General features: G+C 36.2%; 1 protein-coding gene and 1 long non-coding RNA gene across 2 annotated transcripts in view; one reads left to right on the forward strand and one right to left on the reverse strand.

The window, feature by feature from the left end:
- LOC141351223 (uncharacterized) overlaps window positions 1-21,771 on the reverse strand; it is a 107,747-nt gene that overhangs the window by 26,649 nt on the left and 59,327 nt on the right. The gene's annotated exons all lie outside the window — the stretch shown is intronic.
- Window positions 12,750-21,771, forward strand: part of hook2 (hook microtubule-tethering protein 2) — a 51,474-nt gene continuing 42,452 nt past the window's right edge. Inside the window, exon 1 of the mRNA XM_073857821.1 lies at window positions 12,750-12,788. Coding sequence (XP_073713922.1) covers window positions 12,765-12,788 — 24 coding nt within the window. The 5' untranslated portion in view covers window positions 12,750-12,764. The remainder of the gene's footprint in view (window positions 12,789-21,771) is intronic.

Below are 21,771 nucleotides of genomic sequence, written 5' to 3' on the forward strand. Positions count from 1 at the left end.
TCTGCCAATGGGGTAAGCAAAAAATGAACATTATTCTTAAACACTAAATGCAAGAAAAATTCAAGAAAAATTTGCTTACCCCATTGGCAGATTACAAGAAAAAGCATCTAAAATTTTTCAATATTTTTACTGAAAACAAGACAAAAATACTTTTGTAGTATTTTTGTCTTGTTTTCAGTAAAAAATTCTTATATTAAGATATTAAGATTAAGTAGTTTAGTTTTCAGACAACAAAATATACAATTTAAGTGAATTTGTGCATAAAACAAGCAAGAACATCTGCCAATGGGGTAAGAGCATGTTTCTTGAAAATTTCTTGTGTTTAAGAAAAGAGTTTACGTTTTTTTGTCTATCCATTGTATTTTATTTTTTGCTTGTTTTAAGCACAAATTCACTTAAAGCTTTTTTGTCTAAAAACTAGACACATTTTTTAGGTCATTTTGCTCATCAAGAAATCTTAATTAAGAATTTTTAGATGTTTGAGCTGAAAACAAGATAAAAATACTAAGTAAGAAAGTCATTTTTGCAGCGCAGCAGTTGTTTTGCTTCACTGTATTGAATCTCTCTCTCCGTCTCTCTCTCTCTTTCTGTCTGTTTCTCTCTCTGTCTGTCTCTCTCCCTCCATGTCTCTCTCTCTCCCTCTCACTCACTCTCTCTCCGTCTCTCTCTCTCTTTCTGTCTGTCTCTATGTGTGCGTCTTCACTGCGCTTCTGTTCATCATCTGAACAGACGTCTCATTGGGTCACGTGTTTATGACTCACAATAGCCTCTGGTGTCAGGGCTGATCAGGGGTCAACGCACACAGACAATCCCCTCTGCTTGTGTGTCAGCAGAAAAACACAAGATGTTTGCTACAGAGATGCTGGCGAGGGGCGCTTAACTTCACTGTGCGAGTCAGCAGAAATAACCAGACAAAGAGTTCAAGAGATCTAAAGAGTCAATAGTTCATTGTGACAGAAGAGGATCAGAAATACTCTCATCTGATCAGATTTAAAATGTAACCACAAAAACAGAACTATTAACAGCCTGATAATAATGAGTAATAAACCGTTCCCACAGATAACATTCATATACTGTTGTCTTTCAACAAAAACATGTCAGCTGCCTTGCGGTCTGTCGTCTACATAGGGAGCCTTCTAAGTCCGCATCCTAAAATAGAAAAGAAACCTCATGATTTGGAACGGTCAATATTTCTAAGAACTTAAAGGTGCTCTGTGAAGATTTGAGCAACATCTAGTGGTGATATTGCGAATTGCAACCAACGGTTCAGTCCACCGCTCGGCCCTCTCTTACATAACGCATAGAGAAGCTACGGTAGCCACAACAGGACAAACACATCATCTTCTGAGACAATGTAGTGATAAAACGTGCTCTATTCATGTCCAATCTGTACATAAAATCTGTTTTGTTACTAGCCTGTTGGCTAATCGCTAATTTATAATGTTGTGCGCATGCTTACTTTTCTTTAAAACACTAATATAGTCCTAGTTCCAATTTATACATATTACAAAAAAAGTGAGGCATGAATACGTTAAAAACATTTCTCTGGTCAGAAAAGTAAACATGCTTACAACATGAGAAATTAGCCATTAGCCAACAGGCTAATATCCAAAACAGGGTAATATGGAGTGATGGGAGTAACGCGTTACAAAGTAAACACGTTACTGTAATTCCACTACTTTTAGCGGGTAACGAGCATGTAACAAAGTATTTTTATAAATCGAGTAACGAAAGTACAATTACTGAAATTTAAATGAGTGTGTTACCCGCGTTACTCTATTTAAAAAAAAAAAATAACACTTGCAGACAAGACATTTCTGATCTAACGTCGCAGGGACCGTGGTGGCCGGCAGTGCGTATAGAATGAACATGAAAAATCTAAACGAGACAACATACCTTTGTTTACAAATTGTGCGCAAGTCATAATCCATCCGGTCTCATGCATTGGTAGTCCACAAAAGCAATAAATCTGATAAATGTTAATATATTCTTAGATGTTTACATCGGCCTTCATGGAAGAGAACGACCCGCGATTGTTGTTTCCAGTAAAATATGAACCCTGCACTGTACACCCGTGTTAAAACGCCATAGTATGTGTGAGTGCGCATTTAGTTTCAGTTTTGGTTTCACTCACTCCGTATCCGACAAAACAACCTCTCACTCTGTGTCCGTCCAACAAAACAATCCACGTACTCTGTTTTCTGATTAAATATCTTTCTTTAATCTTGTGTATCATTTAAATCAAACATAAAAAATATACAAACAATATATGATCTTAAATATCACGGATGCGGTAAAGAAAACTGTGCGACTCCACTGTATTCCAAAGAGTGCACTACCCGCTGCAAGCGTCACAGTCTCCAAATTCTTAAAGAGACAGTACACAATTTTAACACGTTATATATTTTCAATGTAAACATACAGAATATTTGTCTAAATGTTGATAAACCTAAATAAACTAAGCTTACATATTAAGATCATTTCTAATAAAAATATTCAATGGCTGAATCTAAAGCGAAATAGGCTCCTACAGTATGTGAAATATTAGAGTCTTACATGTAAAATAGTCCATTCATATAAGAAACTTTACTCAAATAATGCAGTACATAACCAATCTAACAAAAGAGAGACGCCCACTGTGGCATACAGCCTATCGTTTAATCATTATGACTGTACAGTACTGTTCATATTTACATTTAAAAAACAGACATACAAGTAACTTAAAAGTTACTTTCCCTAGTAACTAATTACTTTTGATATACAGTAACTGGTAGAGTAATTCAATTACTTTTAAAAGAAGTAACTAGTAACTGTAACTAATTACTTATTTTCAGTAACTTGCCCAACACTGGTCATATGTCAAATGAGGTCATATGTCCCTTTTAATTTTAACAATCCATGTTTTCTAAGGTTTTTTATCTTGTGGAAAATTGTAAAATGTCTTGAATTCAGTTTGAGCTAAAGAACCAGAGATTAAAGGTGAAATTTTCTGTGTTTTGATGGCTGAATGACCAGCATCCTGATACATAAACAATAGGTTTAAAGCATTAACATCATCACTCCTGACTACTTTCCCTCTCGCTCGAACTTCAGTTAATATTGTTGCGCCCGCGGTCCAAGTGCTGCAAACTAAGTGCTCTTCCACCATACAATATATCTTATTTTTTATCAGCTTTAAAAAATCACCACGTTTTATTTTGTGCCACCATACTTACTTGTGTAACTTCTCATGTAACAGTCTTTAAATAGGGAAAACATGGAAGTGTTTGGTGGCTTCTAAATTCATCCCTGTTTGGATCCTAAGGAATGAATGGGGTTAGGCTAAATGCTAACACATTCATGACGCGTTGTACAAAGATTAATGTTACGCATTGAAAAAATATAAGTATGTATTAAGTTGTCAAAGTTGAGGTAAGAACATAGTACAATATTAAAAAAGGTGGTGTTTTCCTTTAACCGGTTAAGCATTGGGATGTGCTATACATAACCACAGCATACAGATTTTTTCCTCGATCTTTATCTGGCTCTGAATTCAGACAGATTCTAAATTTAGCCCATATTGTTGTTAATTATAGATCTTCTCCTCTTGACCCCTCTTCTGTCAGGGGTCACAAACTCGTGTGGAGCCAGACGTCATGGTTGAGATTTAAAGTGAAACAGAGCTGATAAAGTGCTGAAGAGAGAGATGATGAGGATACTCCAGAGAGTTTCAGTAATGAACTGACATACACAACACATACATCTTCACATATAAAGACACCAGACAAAAGCACAAAAGGACGCTTTAAAAGTAACACAAAGAACTGTGTATGAACTTAATGTAAACACTAATCTAAAAAAAACAGAATGAATCAAAAAGAGATTTTTAATCTACAAAAAACATGAACTCAAGAACTATTTGGTTCATGATAAGAAGATGGTAGTTTGCTGAACTTATACATTTTCTAAAGAGCTGTTATTGGTAAATCATGGAGTGAAGGCAATTCTTCAGCATGTTCAGACACATTAACACCACCACCTCTGCCTACAGCTATAGACCAACACACACCCACACACACACGTTCATGTTCAATAACGCTTGACTTCTGTCTGTTCTGGTGATGGAGTTCAACCTTTAATTTCTGGTTCTTTGGCTCAAACTGAATTCAAATTGAACAACTGTAAAGTAATTTCCAAGCATTTCCTCCAGCTCTATCTCCAATCTTTATCTGGTGGTTTGGTCACGTGTGCCATGATTATTTTAGGATTCACTAATTCTGATCATGTATATTATTCTGAACAGATAAAATGTGAGTCGATTCATAGTCAGTGAACTGCTGGCTGCTGATTTCTAACCAAAGCTGCGTCTGAAATGCCTACTTCCGTACTATACAGTAGACGAAAAGCAGTAGGCGAGGTGAGTAGTATGACCGAATTCAAAGTATTCGAAAAACAGTAGGCGAAAAGTATGTGGATGATCTTCTACTTCCGGCAAGATCTTGAAGTGTTCATTGTACTATCCAACGAAGAAGACGGAGGGGCGTTGTTTAATTTAAAAATGCCCGAAAGCGGTAACGTGGCTCTATTCAAGCGTCATTAAAGTTAACAACTATTTTGTTGTTATGACGACGTATGTCACGTGATATATCAACATAATGGAAGTCTAGTTTTTAAACAAAAAATATAAAATTTAAGTGAATTTGTGCTTAAAACAAGCAAAAAAAACCTGCCAATGGAATAAGAAAAATGTTCTTGAATGAAGTGTTTATGAAAAAAGTAAACTTGTTTCTAGAAAATTTTTCTTATTCCATTGAATTTTTTTGCTTGTTTTATGCACAAAATCACTTAAATTTGATATTTTTGGTCTTAAAACTAGACTTATTTTCTTGGGTTGTTTTGCTTATCAAGAAAAAGCATCTTAATTTTAACAATTTTTAGATATTTTTACTAAAAACAAGACAAAAATACTAAGAATTTTTTTTCTTGAAAATCTTTTTTTGAAGTGTATCATTTAGTTTTGGATGTTTAGAATTTACCATGCAGTTTCAAAACGTCAATGTAACTGTGGGGCGTTTGAGGTGTCAAATTCGCGTGTACCGCGCCTAGTTTGCCACTTGAACAGTTTGAGTTTACGCGCTTCATTCGCGTGTGAAAGCCACACATGAAATTCTAGTCATCGAGAAATTCATGCAGAAATAGCCGTCATGGGAGGGGCTTCTGTGACTCCGGTCACTTCCTGTAATGACATCACTACTAGAGCAAGCTCCTGATTGGTTAACGTGGCACGGTTTTCCGCAAAAGTTACAATTTTTCAACTTGCGCGTTTGCTGCAGCAACGCTTAATTCGCGCAGCGAGACCTCCAGACATGCATCAACGCATCTTCACATTGACTTAACATTGAAATCACTCGCGCTTGACGCCTTTACTGCGGCTGGTGGGAACGCAACATAGCATCGATTAATGATTGAGAATAATCGCAATTACAATATCAAGGCGAACAATCGGCTATTATATTTTTTGTCATCATCTTGCAGCTCTACTTTTTTGTTTTGAGGATTTTGAGGTTGTAGTGAGTTGAGTTTGAGCTTTAATTACTTCTTCTTTGTGACTTTAAGACAGAGGTATAATGCCTGTATTATAATTAGTAGATAATAATGGTAATCTTCAACAATTATGCGAAACACTCATTACATAGGAACTTTCAGTTCTGCCCTATAAACACTGTCTGTATACCTGTGTCTCTATCTGACCTCCATAGCTGTTTATAGAAAAACAAACTTCCATCATAATTTACTTTTTTGTTTATCACATGCAAAAGGAGAAATTTAGCATAATGTTAAGATTAACAGGACACATGAGAATCTTTCGTTGTGTAATTGATGATGGGAATATGCACAAGCTATTAAATCTCCAATGGCTGTCGTCCATTTCCCAGCGCTGACCTAAGACCTGCCGTTTGCCAAAGAGGTGCCACCAGACCACGCCCTTAATCCACAGAGTTAAAACGACGCCCAGTGATGCCCGCCAGGCTGTAATGGACACCCAGTCTTTGCTCTCAGTCTTTCTGGTGCCTTATTGTCTTCAGAATATAAAGTGGATTTTCTGGTTAAATAAGAAACTGGATTAATTCATAATGAGGCTTCATGAAGGAATGTGATCTTACTCTGATATGCAAGTTAGGATTCATAAAATAGGCTGATATACAAAAGTCTTTACACAACCTATAAAATGATGTTAAGTGTTTATATCTGAATTGGAAAATGTTTGGTGTGCATGTTTCCTTTAGTGGTGACTAATATGAAATGTGAAAATTAATTTGTGTCGGTGGTACAGACGCTCCCTCTCTCTTGTCTTTGGGTTGAAGGTGTGACCGTTGGTTAACATTTGCCATGAAGGACCTGCAGGACAGAAAAGTTTCAGTAACGCCCTGCGAGACGACACGCCAGCCAGAGAGATCTGTTATTTCAGGTTTGAACAGTTCAAGTTCCTCACCAACTTATAATCTCATTTTCATAAGCATGTCAGTATGGTATTTGACCCGAGACGCATCATCTTTTGTAGATGTCCCATGTGTAGTCAAATCTGCACAGCAGCACTGTAAAAAAATGCAGTATGAGGTTAAAACAACTTAGTTTTCACAGCAAAAGATGACTTTCTTGCTTGGTATTTTTGTCTTGTTTTCAGTAGGGATATATATCAAAAGATTCTTGAATTGGGATGCTTTTTCTTGATGAGCAAAATGACCTAAGAAAATAAGTCTAAATATCTGCCAATGGGGTGAGAAAAAATATATAAAAATAAGTTTTCTTTTCTCTTAAACATTTAATTTAAGCAAAAATTTCTCACCCCATTGGCAGATAATTTAGCTTGTTTTTAGCACAAATTTACGGAGCCCCTAAGGGGACATGGAGCAAAATTAAATAAAGTTTAGTTTCGCACGTGAAACTATCGCGTGCTCACTTGTAACATTCACATGCACAGGTGAAACTATCGTGTTTAGTTTCGCACATGCACACGATAGTTTCACGTGAGCACGCAAAACTAAATGTAAAAAAAAAATTTTGCACATGAAGGATTCGCGTGAGCACATGAAACTAAACTGATTTTTTTTACTCCAATGTCACCTTATGCTGCGTTTACACCAGCCGCGGTAGAGGCGTGAAGCGCGAGTGATTTCAATGTTAAGTCAATGTGAAGACGCGTTGACGCGTGTCTGGAGGTCTCACTGCGCGGATGAGGCATTTGGCGCGGAAGACGCAATTCCACCTAGATGCGCGAATTGAGCGCCTGGAGCGGTACGCGCAATGGTGCTTTTGTGCATTTTGCGTTTGACGCGAATTGCCAGCTGACGCCCGATTTGAAAAATTTGAACTTTGGCGGAATTTCGCGCCGCATTAACCAATCAGGAGCCTGCTTGCTGCTGTGGCGGCAGCCCCGCCCGGAGCTATACGACACAAGTTCTTATTTGTATAGAGACAGGAATAAAAAGGAACTCGCTTGGAAGAGTGTCAGTGAGGACATTGGGCAACCTGGTAAGTTGTAATACACATTTCACTTTTGAGTCACGTGATATTTATCGACCCGTGCCGTTTATTTCCCCCCATTGTAAGGTTACCAAATACAAAGCGATAACTCTCCCGATAAATGCACAATCAACATCAGTCATCTTGCAAACAGACAACCGCATAGCACTTGCCCTTCCCACAAGAAGCGGATTTTGCGTCTGACACGCGTCTAGTGTTCAAGCGGCAAACTAGGCGCAGTTTTGACGCCTGAAACGCGGTTGGTGTAGACGCAGCATTAGGGGCTTGGTACAAATTCGCTTAAATTGTATATTTTTTGTCTAAAATCTAGACTTATTTTCCTAGGTCATTTTGCTCATCAAGAAAATACATCTTAATGTAAGATTTTTAAGATATTTCTACTGAAAACAAGACAAAAATACTAAGTAAGAAAGTCATTTTTTGCAGTGTTGCAAGTCAATTCAACCTACTATTTTTAGTTTTGACTTGAAAAGTTATAAAAACAAGTTGAAATTGTTCAACTTAATTAGCTAAGTTAAAGTAACATAAAAATATATGTTGATTTGATAAAAATGCTGCATTTTTGAAGCGATCGGTCTTTGGGGCTTCATTTAAAAATAAAGATTTCAGTGTTACACCAAAATGAAATAATATGTTGTAAGAAGTAAATAACTTTCCATCAAAAGTAAAGAAGAGTACATTTTTTTATTTTGTGTTTAGGCTACTGAATAACATTAACCCTCAACATGTTTCAAACAAAGATTATTTTGTTGACTGGACTTAGCAAGATCCCAGCATGCATTGCAGCATGTTACAGTATATTGTTTATATTTTTAAAAGGATTGCTGTTTCAGTTTGACTTTGTTTTGCTGTCGTGTTGTCTCTGTTAGTTATCTGTTATATTTAGAGTTGTGTTTTAATGAATGATGATAATTGACGTTTGTGTGTTTAGTGTTGCGGTCTAATGTTCATTTAACACAAACTGCTGAACAGTTATTTGATCAATGTTTGGCATGTATATAATAAAACAACTTAACAAAACTTAAATATTTGTTTTTTTATTAAATTAATTGTGTGGACTTTATGGCCTCTTTAAACATAACTGTTTTTGTAGTGAAGTCCCTTGTTCCCTGAGAAGGGAACGAGACGCTGCGTCTTTCTTGTCATACTTTATGCATTTCTCTCTCTGTCTCTATCTCTCTTAAATTTGTTCTCAGTTGATATTTTGGTTTTTGTTTCAGTTTCCTGACGTGTAGGGGTTCGACAGGACGCTGTGGTCACGCAGTGGAAGTGAGATTGGTTGACTTGTAGCCTACAGTCGCTCTCTTTCTCTCTCTGGTAGACGTGCACTTGTATTCTGATGCGTTTCTCAATGAACCCGACTGCGTGTGTGTATGTCAGACGATTGAGTTGATAGACACGACGTTCGTTGGTTTTTGATGTGGTAAAGATTCACATTTCCATCAGATGGTCTCACTCTTGTACGCATGATTGACTTCAGTATGACATCACGTCAGAAGACTGTCATTTATTTATCTATCATGGCATTTGAAAGTTAATCTGGTGGTAAAATAAATGGATCATTGTAACTGACCTATGCTGTGTGTGTGTGTGTGTGTGTGTGTGTGTCTGTTGGTTTGTTCTGTGTAAAGGAAACATTAGTTTCACTAATAAAACCACAACATAGTCAACGTTTAACAGACGTTAACGGATTTCTATGTTTTCACACATTTGCCAGTCTAATGTAGTGAATTGACTATGAAACTTTTGCAGTATTTATTAAGAATTTAATTTTTTGTCCCTGTGGCTATACACTACTTTTACTAATTTTCTTGGTGTAATAATGAAACATTGCAGTAAATTTTCCAATTTTCTCGCCTGTTTGTACCTGATTGTAGTGCTTTTAATGTGTTTTGTTTTTGACGCTTTAACTTACACGTAAATTCACTTTAATCTTACACACTTCTTTGTTCTACATGTGTTGTGTGTGTCTGAAGTGTAACACGTGTGTCTGTAAAGTCCAGTCTCAGGTCTCTGCTGGCATCTCTTTTCTCTGTAAAGACCCGTGTGCGTGTGTAATAACACTTATTCAAACTGTGTGTGTGTGTGTGTGTGTGTGTTTGTTTTTCATTTTAATAGTCCACCTGGACTCAGTAGGTCACTTACTACAGCACCTACACACAGACGCACACACACACACACTAATGATTTCCTGTTTTATACTGATGAGAAGTTTGTGTGTGTTTGTTTACACTATATGCTTTACTTATTAAAGCGCTATTAATCTTAGTTGACGTGTCAGGAGTTATATTTTCTAGCTGAAAAATTAAACCATGAATGTGTGCAATAATATAATTTTGTTAACCCTTATGGGTTGTTGGGGATGTTTTTTCCACTATGGGTTTTTTTGTCTTAATCTGGCCACAACTTTTTCCCCTGTTTCAGCAAATGGAATGATTTTTGGTGACAAATCTTATATTGGCACATTTTTTGGGAAAATGCTTTGAAATAAAAAAAAGAACTCAACAATACACTGTGGCCCAAATGTACTACCCTTTCGAGTTGTTCGTGAATAAAAGCATTCACTTAATTAAACTGCTGAAAAAATGCATCAGATTTTTTTTCAAATATTGATGGTGATCAAAAGTAAAAATGACAAATTGTACCTCTTTGCAAAAGAAAAACCACTAACAATTAAAAAAGCATGATTTAATGTCATGTCCCTGCAATTAAAAGAAGTTGTTATAATGGAAGTCAATGGGTCAAAAACAGCCATGAACAGTAAATGAGGGAGAAAAAAAACTGATGCTGCACAAAAACTAACAATGCATCAAAGCCAATGTTTTTAATAATCTTTGACAGGCCCAAGTCCAGTCCACAATCACTTTTTATATCGAAAATCAGTTAATTTGGTGTGTTTTGGTACATTTGAACAACGCACAAGGGTTAAGTTTGTAAATGAGGTTGTGAATATACAGTAGTCAAAGTATAGTCTACTGTTTATTATGTCTAACCTGTAATTATGAAAGTAGAGCACAACCTCTCCTACATTATTATAATATTATAAATAGCTGTAATAAAGAAACAATTATATTGCAATAGTACACTGTAAAAAAAATCCCGCCTTACATTTTTTGATTTGATTTACAAGTCATTTCAACTTACTATTATTTATCTTGACAAGAGATGAGATGCTTCAACTAATAAAATGAAGTTGACTTATTTCAACTATATTTTATAAGTTATAACAACTCATCTCTTGTCAAGATAAATAATAGTAAGTTGAAATGACTTTTTTTGAAAAAAAACATTTTTTACAGTGTATGCTAGTAGAGAAAGATAACAATGTAACAGTAAATCTTACTCATCTATGTCTTTATATACTTATACATATGCTTCACCAGTTTCAACAGTTTTTATGACACAATCCTACAAATATTTCCATCCATCCTAACCAAAACATATTTTTTTGCCTTAAAGTGGGAGGGGGAGTACAGAGAGACAAATAGACCGGTTATATGATAGATTAACTTGTGTTTAGACTGAGAAATTAGCAATGTCTGTTGTAACCGTGGTATAAGCAAAATAATTGACTTCGGTGCTTTGAATTATTTAAAATTATACCACAGGGGCTGTTGAATGCTTTACTCTGATTTCAGGGTTCCCACGGGTCCTTGAAATCCTTGAAAATCGTGAATTTGGGGGAAAAAATCTAGGCCCTGAGAAGCTTTTAAAAATAAACAAATAGATACAGGTAATTTAAAGGAATTGAAGGAAAAAAATCCATATTATTCCCTGTGTAATGTAGAATGAATTCGAGACTTACTTAGCATACATGCTAAAATGTTAATTTTAAAGGGGCCATGGCACAAGACTTTTTTAAGATGTAAAATAAATCTTTGGTGTCTCCAGAGCACATATGTGAAGTTTTAGCTCAAAATGCCATATAAATAATTTATTATAGCATGTTAAAATTGACACTTTGTAGGTGTGTGCAAAAATGTGCGGTTTTGGGTGTGTCCTTTAAAATGCAAATGAGATGATGAAATTCAAACACTGATCACAATGACGGTGGTTTGTTGCAATTAAAACTCAATTGTGCTTTTCTCTGCACTAAATGGCAGTGCTGTGATTGGATAGTGCAGTTTAAGGGGTGGTATTATTATAAAAAGAGCTCCTTATGACATCATAAGGAGAGCAAAATTTCAACAACCTATTTTTTATGTGCTTGTAGAGAATGGTTTACCAAAACTTGGGTTGATCTTTTTCACATTTTCTAGGTCGATAGAAGCACTGGGGACTTAAACATGGAAAAAGTCAGATTCTCATGCCATGGTCCCTTTAAATGCTTATATCTTCTGTATGGGAATTTTGATCCATACAAAATGCTTTTTTGCATAGTTGTGTCTTACAAGGTGTCCCCACATTAAGTATTTGAATCTGAGGGTATTGGACCTGGTAGGTCCTTTAAAGGTCCTTGAATGTAAAGTTAACTAAGATGTAAGAACTCTGTGATTGGTTAAGAAATGTTCCTATTCATTTATTTATCAATAACCGCACACCTGACCTGTCAAAAGTTTTAAACATAGGCACCGGTGAATGTGGTAACCGTGGAATAAGAGGAATAATTGACTCCGGTCCTTTGAATTATTTGAAAATAATTATAATAGAGAGAGAGAGAGAGAGAGAGAGAGAGAGAGAGAGAGAGATGGATTGCATTTAAACATGGGACTGAATGAAAAGATAATGTGTACTGAAAACCGTCACTTTTCCATTGGCACACACAAAAACATGTTTGCCGTTTGATGTGGTTTCTGAAGAATCGACTTAAATTCTTGTTTATTTAAAGATCCATCTCACACACATTTCTATCTCTCTTTCATCTTTCATTGTGTTCCAGTGGAATGTGATCTGATGTGTGTGAGTGTCTGTTTCACAGGAATGAGCATTTGATCTCACCGCTGCTCTTATTCTGCTGAGAAAATCTATAGGCCTGCTGTCACTGCCGTCATCACACACAGTACACACACAGGACAACCATAAACCATGTTAATTGCATTATAAACATGTCATTATACACTATTGCCCCCGTATATAAAGAGATTTCTTTATATCATCTTTGCCTTAGATAAATATACATTGTAGGAGAAATTAAAGAAATCTCATTTCTGCCCTGTCTGTTTCTCTCACAGCAGCACAAGCTCCTGGAAAGTCCGAGCAGACGGACAAACAGGAAGCAGCTGTTGTCATGGAAACAGGCTATGGCGCGTGGGAGAGATTGTGAGGTAAGAAAGACGAACAAATGAAGGAAAAAATAGATCGAGGGAATAAAGCCGAGCTGGAGAGATCTAATTAAATTCTGACAGCCAGAGGAAAAGGCCGAGTGTGTGTTTGTGTCTGTGTGTCTCTGTGTATGTGTGTGTGTGTTTGTCTGTGTGTGTGTGTGTACCTGCGTCCTTAGCTGGGAATAGACTGCGTGACGCAAAATGTGACAGCCGAATCCAAACCCTGGCAACTAAACTATAATCCGTCTCTAATTTTACACATTACACATTTACACGTCTTGTTGTATAATTAGTGTATAATATAGTTGCTAAACAAATTTAAAACAGGAATGAAAACAAATAAAGCTCAGTTCTGTCACATTTTGTTTAATATATTCACACATATTGTACAATTATACATATCCCTACTGAAAAATCCAGCTAAGACCTGCATAAACTGGTTTTGTTGGTATAGGAAGCTGGTCTAGCTTTGTTTTGGTTACTTCTTAAGCTTTGCCAGGCTGGGAGGACCAGCTTAAACCAGCTACTGCCACCTTAAACCAGTTTTACTAGTTTATGATCCAAGCTTGATTTTTCAGTAGAAACGGCAGCTCCAAGCTCACTTACATATGAAAAAAAGTTTTGTGCAATTTATCACACATGAGCAACAATATAAAGCAGTAATGTTATTAAAGAGTAAATCTGACAAGTTCATATAGAGGACACATCACAGCTTTCATGTTAATGAAAACTGATGATTTCAGCTCTACATAGAGACAAGTCCATCGAAATCACAATACAAACAATTACTGAAAACCAAAATGAAGCAATCCTTTCACAAATATCCTGGAAATATTTCAGCAGATATATAAATAGAAATAGAATTAGGAACTATAACCCCCAAAGACACACCCACAAAATAACACAACACAGAAACTAAGCTCACATACATAATAAAACACCAAACACACTCAGCTAAAGCATACAATATAACACACAGACACACACACAAAGACCTACACAACGCAAGCATATAATATAACACATTTACACACACACAAAGACCTACACAAACCAAGCACATAATATATAACACATATGCACAAACCACAAGATACAAGACACATACACACATTTCAGGTTTTGAGAAATTGGAGTCACATAGTTCAAATACGTCAATGAAGCTCAATGTTGCTCAATCCGCCGCCTAAACCACAGGAAATGACCTCATCACTTATCTGCGCCTCCCGATTGGCCAATTTTCATCAGGAGAATAAAACTTTAAAGATTCATATGGAGAGCAACATGGAAAAACATCACAAACTTTCCACACATGAGGTAGTTAAGGGAAGTATAAGACGTGTGTGTGTGAGTGTGTGTGTGTGTGTGTGTGTGTGTGTGTGTGTGTGTGTGTGTGTGTGTGTGTGTGTGTGTGTGTGTGTGTGTGTGTGTGTGTGTGTGTGTGCTCATGGTGAGTTACTCTGAGGGTTTGACAGCACAATAATTCCATTTCTGCCATACAAAAAACCCCGGAACGGTTATAAATTTAGAGCTCCTGACCCAGTTTAACATTATTAATAAGATCAGTTTGACCATCTATATATGGTATAGATGCTCCTCCCGGTCTGCCTCAGGAATGAACTGAACACTCACATCTTCCACAAATTGAAGAGACTTTTAAAAAAATCTGCAATGTTAATCTCTACTGCACTGCATTACTCCTCATAAACTGTATGAGATATAACGGTGATCATTCTTCATTTATAATTTACTTTGGATAAAACCCTCTGATGTATGAATAAATTAAAAACACACACACATTACACGCTTGCTAGCACACAGAGGGTCCTATTTTAAAGATCTATGCGCATGGTGTAAAGCGCACAGTCTAAATGGGCGTGTCCGAATCCACTTTTGCTAATTTAACAACGGGATAAATGGTTTGTCCGCCGAGCACACGGTCGAAAAGGGTTGTTCCTATTTTCGTAATGAGTAATGAGCAGTGTTGGGAAAAGTTACTTTTAATATTGTAATGCATTACTTTTAAGTTGCTTCCCAAAAAAAGTAACTAATTGCGTTACTTAGTTACTTTTCATGGAAAGTAATGCTTTTGTTACTTTTAAGTTACTTCTGCGTTACTTTTTCCTACTTGGCTGAAGCTTGATCTTGTTGAGACCTTGCAGGTGTTTTTATGACTAAAAAGTTCTGCATTCACAAATTTCCATCGCAAAAATATCAAGCTCTGGCCTGTCATCTCTGATTAGGACTCAAAACTGTTCCCGCTCAGGCACGCACGCATATAGTGCGTAATTCTGTGACTACGTTCAGTTTAATTCAGTACATTGTGTTGTTTTTAATCAAATTAGTTAAACCGAAAAAGTAACTTGAATTACTTTTTTAAAAAAGTAACTCAAATATTAATGTGTACCCTTTTGATGTAATACGTTACTTTACTCGTTACTTTAGAAAAGTAATATTATTACTAGGGCTGGGACTTTAACGCATTAATTAAGATTAATTAATTACACAAAAATAACGCGTTAAACATTTTAACGCATTTTAATCGCACTTATTTTTGCACCGTGGAACATTTCTCATGAGTTTCAGCGGACCGATTATACTGGAGTTCATGACTTCAGACCACAAAAAACTACAGTGAACATGAACAAAGAGGCTGATGAGATCGCTTTGGTTGGCCCCGTGGATGGGAATTTTTTTTTATAAAAACGAACGGATGTAAGCGTCGATAAGAGCATGGTTGTGTGTAAGCTATGCAACAAGGAATTCACATATCACCGCAGCACATCGAGCCTCAAGTATCATCTCAATGCAAAACATACAGCAGCTAGCGTGGACATTAGCCCGACTCAGAGTACAACGACATGGTTGAACAAAAATAAACAATATTTTGTTGTTTAAGCTTATGTATTCAGTCATTATTCATAAAAATCCATGTAAAAAAATTACTTCTTAATGTTCTCAGGTCAAATATTTATATGCGATTAAAATGCGATTAATTTAGTCCCGGCCCTAATTATTGCGTAATGCACGTTATTTGTAATGCGTTACCCCCAACACTGGTAATGGGAGTGTTTTGGGCGTAACGTGCAATAAACCAATGAGAGTCTTATCTCTCATTCCCTTTAAAAGCCAGTTGCGCTGGCGCTAAGTCTAATCCCTATAAAGATGACGGACTTTGTAAACTGAAAAACTAAGCAGAGGAAGAAGATCCCCAGTTTAAGATTAATGTTAAATAATTGTGTTGTTTTCATTCGTATTGAAATTTATATTTTTGGATTGAAACCTTTTTCTTTTTGCCATGGAAATAAAAATAGCAGGCTGTAAATGTATTGATATCCAACATCATCAAAAATAATTTACAAGTATGCCAGAAAAGGTTTGTACTCTGAAAATACTTTATTTGTAACAAACAAGAGATAAATTTGTACAAATGTGCGGAAAGCCGTTTCAGCACTCGGACAGCGACATGATTTTTTTAAAAAGCATTACTTTAAAAATGTTTCTCATCTCAACATATCCACAGGTACAGCGTCATCATAAACAATAAATCTGTGGGGTAGCATTTAAAAAACATTTTAAATAGATGCAATATTTGCATTTGTTTAAAGCAAAACATTTAATTACTTGCCAGGTTACACGAGATGAAGGTGCCCTTTACGCCTTCTAACATCTCGTAATTGATTCTAATTTATGTCCAAGAGATTCAATAATAATATTTTACATTTTAATCCTTTAATTTTTTATATTATAAAAAAGGTTGTGTTCTGCTGCGCATCCATGTGTGTGATTAGCAAACCTGCATTGTCGTCCGGTATTGCGAACGCGCTCATTAAATAACAAAAACAACATTGCGCCATAGACTTTAGAGCAGGTTTTTGTTGGTCAATGGCGTAGTCTATTTTAGTTGCCTCAAAATAGCAACCCGCCAACAATGCACCTAAACACTTCGTTTTCAAGCTAGAACGCCCATGGGCGCAAAATTGAGCGCAAATGCATTTGCTATTTAAACAACGTGGCGCTAAACGTGAAAATGATCATTGTACCGTGTTGAAACTAGCAAAAGACACTTGCGTCGCACATTGCGCTGTATTGTGTCGGGTGTATGATAGAGCCCAGACACATTATGCATCATTACAATGTAAAATTTTTTACTGTAGTTATGCAGATGTTTGCCAGTAACTTACTGTAGATTTAGAATGTACTGTAGATTTAGAACTTACTGTAGATGGTAGAATTGATGTTATATACTAGCAACAGTTTGTTTAAAGCTAAATGAACACCAAACATGAACAAGTTTTTGTGTTTACAGAATAAAACTAAAATAACAGCCTCATGCAAAGCAATCTGAGAACCAAAATCTGAAGGAAAAAAACAGAAAATGTTAATGAGGCTATTTATTAAAATAAAGACTTCCCAGGTAAAAAGAAGTATACTTTAGTGTATTAGAAATATGATTGAAGTACATGAAGTATAAAACAAGTATGCTTCTGCTTGTTGTGCTTTATTTAAAGAGTATTAAATATGTACTTTTTAAAAGTATACTTTTAGTGTATGAACAAAACGTACTTAAACACAACTATAATTTGCACTGCAATGCCTTTTAAAGTGTATTTTTATTAAAATGGCGATACAATGCAATTGTACTGTAAGGGTGCTTAATTGCTCATGAATCTTGATTTTCTGTAGTGTATTGTAGTGTATTTTAGTGCACTTGAAGTTTAAAAAAAAGTTGTTCCATTTTAGTATACTATTTACACTTGAAGTGTAGTCAAATAGATGTTAAGTTGAAGTTAATAATACACTCAACTATACTTGGATTTGACAAAAATAGTACAAAATGTAGAAAATGTACTTCGTACACATTATTAAAGTATATTTTTTAAATATTTTTTTCACCTGTTAATGTTAATGTAAACCATTTCCAGTAAATAACATCAATTTAAATCTACAGTAAGTTACTGGCAAACAGATGCCACTAATACTGTCATTTCTACAGACATTTTCAACAATGAATCTTTGTTTCTCTGATGATATTATGGGTCCAAATGTTTCAAATAGTTTAACACTGACTGTCACAACAGCAGTGACTATCAATACAAAAAATATCCTCACACAAATCAAGTGCGTGTGTGTGTGCTATTAGGACTAGGTGTTTTTTTTTAAACACAGGGGTTTTCCTTCCCTTACTCACCGCTATGGCATATCTTTACAAAACCCACACACATTGTCTTACCGGACCACCATGATAGCAGGTCAGATCTCTAACAAAACACCAATAAAATCACTTAACACACATGCTGCACATTAGGTTTTGTTAGATGTCTAATGCCCGCTACAGTGCAGGTCACAATAGGTTACACGAGGGCCATTTCACTGAATCGGTGCCATTTCTGTCCCCAGGACATTAAGGGGTGGTTTCCCAGACATGGATTAGCTAAAGCCAAGACTATGCCTTAGTTTAATTGGGAAATATAACTATTTTTAACAAACATGCCTTATTCAAAAGATTAGTGATGTGCATTTTGAGGCAAAACAAAGGGCACTGATGTATTTTAAGATATGCATTTACTAGTCGAATCTCTGTCCTGGAAACCGCCCCTATGTATAAATGCAAGAAAACTAATTCTAAAATACATTTTATTATTGAGCAAAGTGTCCTGCACATTAACCTTACAGCAAATATAAACTATATAATTTAAAAAATTAATAAAAACTAAATTTTTAATTCATCTCCATAAATATAAATGATACAATTCTTCAGATATCTTTATTTTTTGCATTTATGTGTGGATCCATATCCCATCTTTGCGTTAAATATTTTATTACCATTAAAAAATCTTAATATTTTAGATAAAATGCACATTTTAGTCATGTCCCCGGGTCTTCTGAAGGCAATGTGAAGATCAAAAGTTACATTTCTCATTTTATTTTCTGTATATTTTATGATATTGGTGCAATGACTGTGAATGTAGATTTTAGCAGATATTTCATGTATTTGCTTTCAGTCCTATTACCAAAATACCTCCATCCTCCATTAAGAAACCATGTTTAAAAAAACGTATTTATAAAACATTTTATAAAATTAAAATATGCATGTTATTAGATTTAATGTTAAAAAATTTTTACGACTTACAACATGCAAATGGCACCGATTTGGCCCTCGAAAAATTTACATTTATACATTTTTTGCATGCTTTTATCCAAAGCGACTTACTGTGCATTACAAGGTATACATTTTTTTCATCATGTGTGTTCCCTGGGTTCAAACCCATGATCTTTTCTGATGCTAATACAATGCTTTACCATCGAGCTATGGCACATGTGTCATGCTGAACCGTTGTAAAACCAGGAATCTTAATGAGGTGCAGATTTACAGGGGCTCATCCTTTCATTTGAGAATAAGAGAGTGAGGAAGAAGAGAAAGACTGTAAGTGTTTATCATTTTCCCGGGCTGTCATCTCAAACACGCTGTGAAATTCCTTTCCTGTTAGACATCTCCTGCATGCCTGAACCTCCTTCCTCAGTGAATAATGCTGTCAATCAAAGCTGAAGATTGATGAGATTTTCTTTCTCAATGCTCCTTTTCAAGTCGCACACTTTAACACAGCGGGCAAGAGCGTACGGGCGTTTTAACCCGCGTCTCCATCTGTCAAACACTCTGTTAACTGAGGCGTCTGTGTCTTTATGACTCGACCGCAGCACATGTGATTCAGATCCATGAGTCATGTAAGAGCAACGGTTATGTGGTCAAAGCAGCGATCAGAGAGAGTTTTCCTTTATAAACACCCGCTGGGGCCGAGCGCGGGGCAGGTCTTCATATCCCAGCTCAGATATACTCTGATTTAATAGGATGGTTTGTTCATGTGCTGCTCAAATTTCAAACAAAATTGAGAGATGATGAAGCAGAAGTGGTTTATTATGAATTTAATAGTCACACCAGTAGAGTACAGATTGAACTGAAGTTTAATAGTTTTAATCTACTTATTAGGAATTTTTTCTTTGCATTTATGAAAAATTTCACGTATACACAACGACACTATCTAAGGCTGGATTTACGCTGCATATCTTAATGCCCAATTCCAAAATGTTGCCTGTATCCGATTTTTTGATGACCTGCTTGCAATATCTTTCAAAAGCAGATCTTATCAGATATCTGCATTTACACTAAACACTTAACAAATCAATTCAAGGTAGACATACCGACTCAGCACCGCTTAAACCAAAGAGGAAGTAAAATGTTGCGATACGCAATGGACACAGAAAAAAACGATTATACAAGATTATAGAGATTTATTTCTGTAACAAGACATTAAACTTCAACTTTACTTAACTAAGTGGAGCCGTCATCCTCCATTGTGCAGCTAACGGTGGGTTCACACCAGACGCCAGTAGAACGATTTCTGCAAGTAGATTACGTACAAAGTCAAAGCAAAGACGCGATCAGACGCGTCCTCGCATAGGGCGATGCGAATGATGCGATATGGACGCGCTATTCGCCTCAAATTTGTTTTCGCCCAAGTTGAAAATATTCACCTCAAGCTAAAAATCTGCATGACACGAAGTTAAATCCCGTGAGTAATCTAGAGCGAGTAACGCAATGCCCCGCGTTTGGTGTGTACGTAGCATAAGAAGAGTCATGTGATCATGGATGGTGTCCACCTGAGTTGATTTTCAATAACGCACGACACTTCCTGAGCTGGAAATATCCGATTTGTTTGCTTACATTGCGGATTGGAATACATGTGTCCGATTTATTTAAACATTAATTAGCCTGAAACCGATCTGAGGATATCAGAAACTATGCGTCTTTTTCCTGCTTACATGTTTGTGGGTCGTCACTTCAGACATGTGATTTAAATGTGTCCTAAGAGATCGATGTTTACACAGATCCATAAACACAACTAAATTATACACGTGCCAGACCAGTAGATGGCGAAGTTACCTTGTAAAGAAACAATACACACCTGTGCACATTTGTCTACAAATAGATAAATACAGACAATCAATATGGCAAAAGCATTGAGCAGATTTGATTAGACAGATGACGAGGACAATTTATTACAGGGTTCCTACGGGTCCTTAAAATCCTTGAAAGTTTGTGAATCTGGGGGAAAAAATTCAAGGCCCTGGAAGTTTTTGAAAATATACATACATAGATACAGGTCATTGAAAGTGCTTGAATTTATTTTATGCAAGAAGTTTTCTGGAAAAAAATCCATATTATTCCCTGTGTAGTGTAGGATAATATCATAAAAATTCTAGACTTTTTAAGCACACTTTAAATCACTTTAAATGCTTATATCTTCTGAATGTTGATTCATACCGAAATGCTTTGCATAGTTGTGTTTGACACATGAAAACATCTCGGGTTACGTATGTAACTGTTGTTCCCTGAGAAGGGAACTCGCGCTGCATCTCCCTTGCCATACTTCCTGCATCCCTGTAACACCGTCTTTGGCAATATTTCAGATAGCGATATACTTCCTGGGTCCTGCATTTCTCTGTCTTTGTTGTTAAGTCTCACCATTGGTTGAATTTGATATACACATTCAGATGCACTTACCCCTGGAGGCATCCACAAAGTGTCACCGCAGTGATGCAGTGTGAGTTCCCTCGAAAGGGACCTGTAACCGTGTATCTTAATAGGTAACATGATGTAACCTTGCTCCCACTTAAAATGTGTCCCCACATTTAGTCCTTGAATTTGAGGGTATTGGACCTGGAAAGTCCTTGATAGGTCCTTGAATTTGAAGTTAACTAAGGTGTGGGAGCCCTGTTATTACTACAAGTGGACTATAAACGACAACATTTGGTAAATATTCTCAGAGAAGCATCCTGTAGGCTGTCATTGTTGTTTTAGTTGTACTTGCGCATGCCTATAGATGGTTTCATTGGATGGATGCGTGTTGTTGCTGTTACGCGCCTGAACCGTTGTGAACTTCCAGTCTGTATTTATTTATCGGTCTGGCTAGTGACAAAAAAA

This window comes from Misgurnus anguillicaudatus, chromosome 19 (genome assembly GCF_027580225.2).
Source record: "Misgurnus anguillicaudatus chromosome 19, ASM2758022v2, whole genome shotgun sequence".
Classification (NCBI taxonomy): domain Eukaryota; kingdom Metazoa; phylum Chordata; class Actinopteri; order Cypriniformes; family Cobitidae; genus Misgurnus; species Misgurnus anguillicaudatus.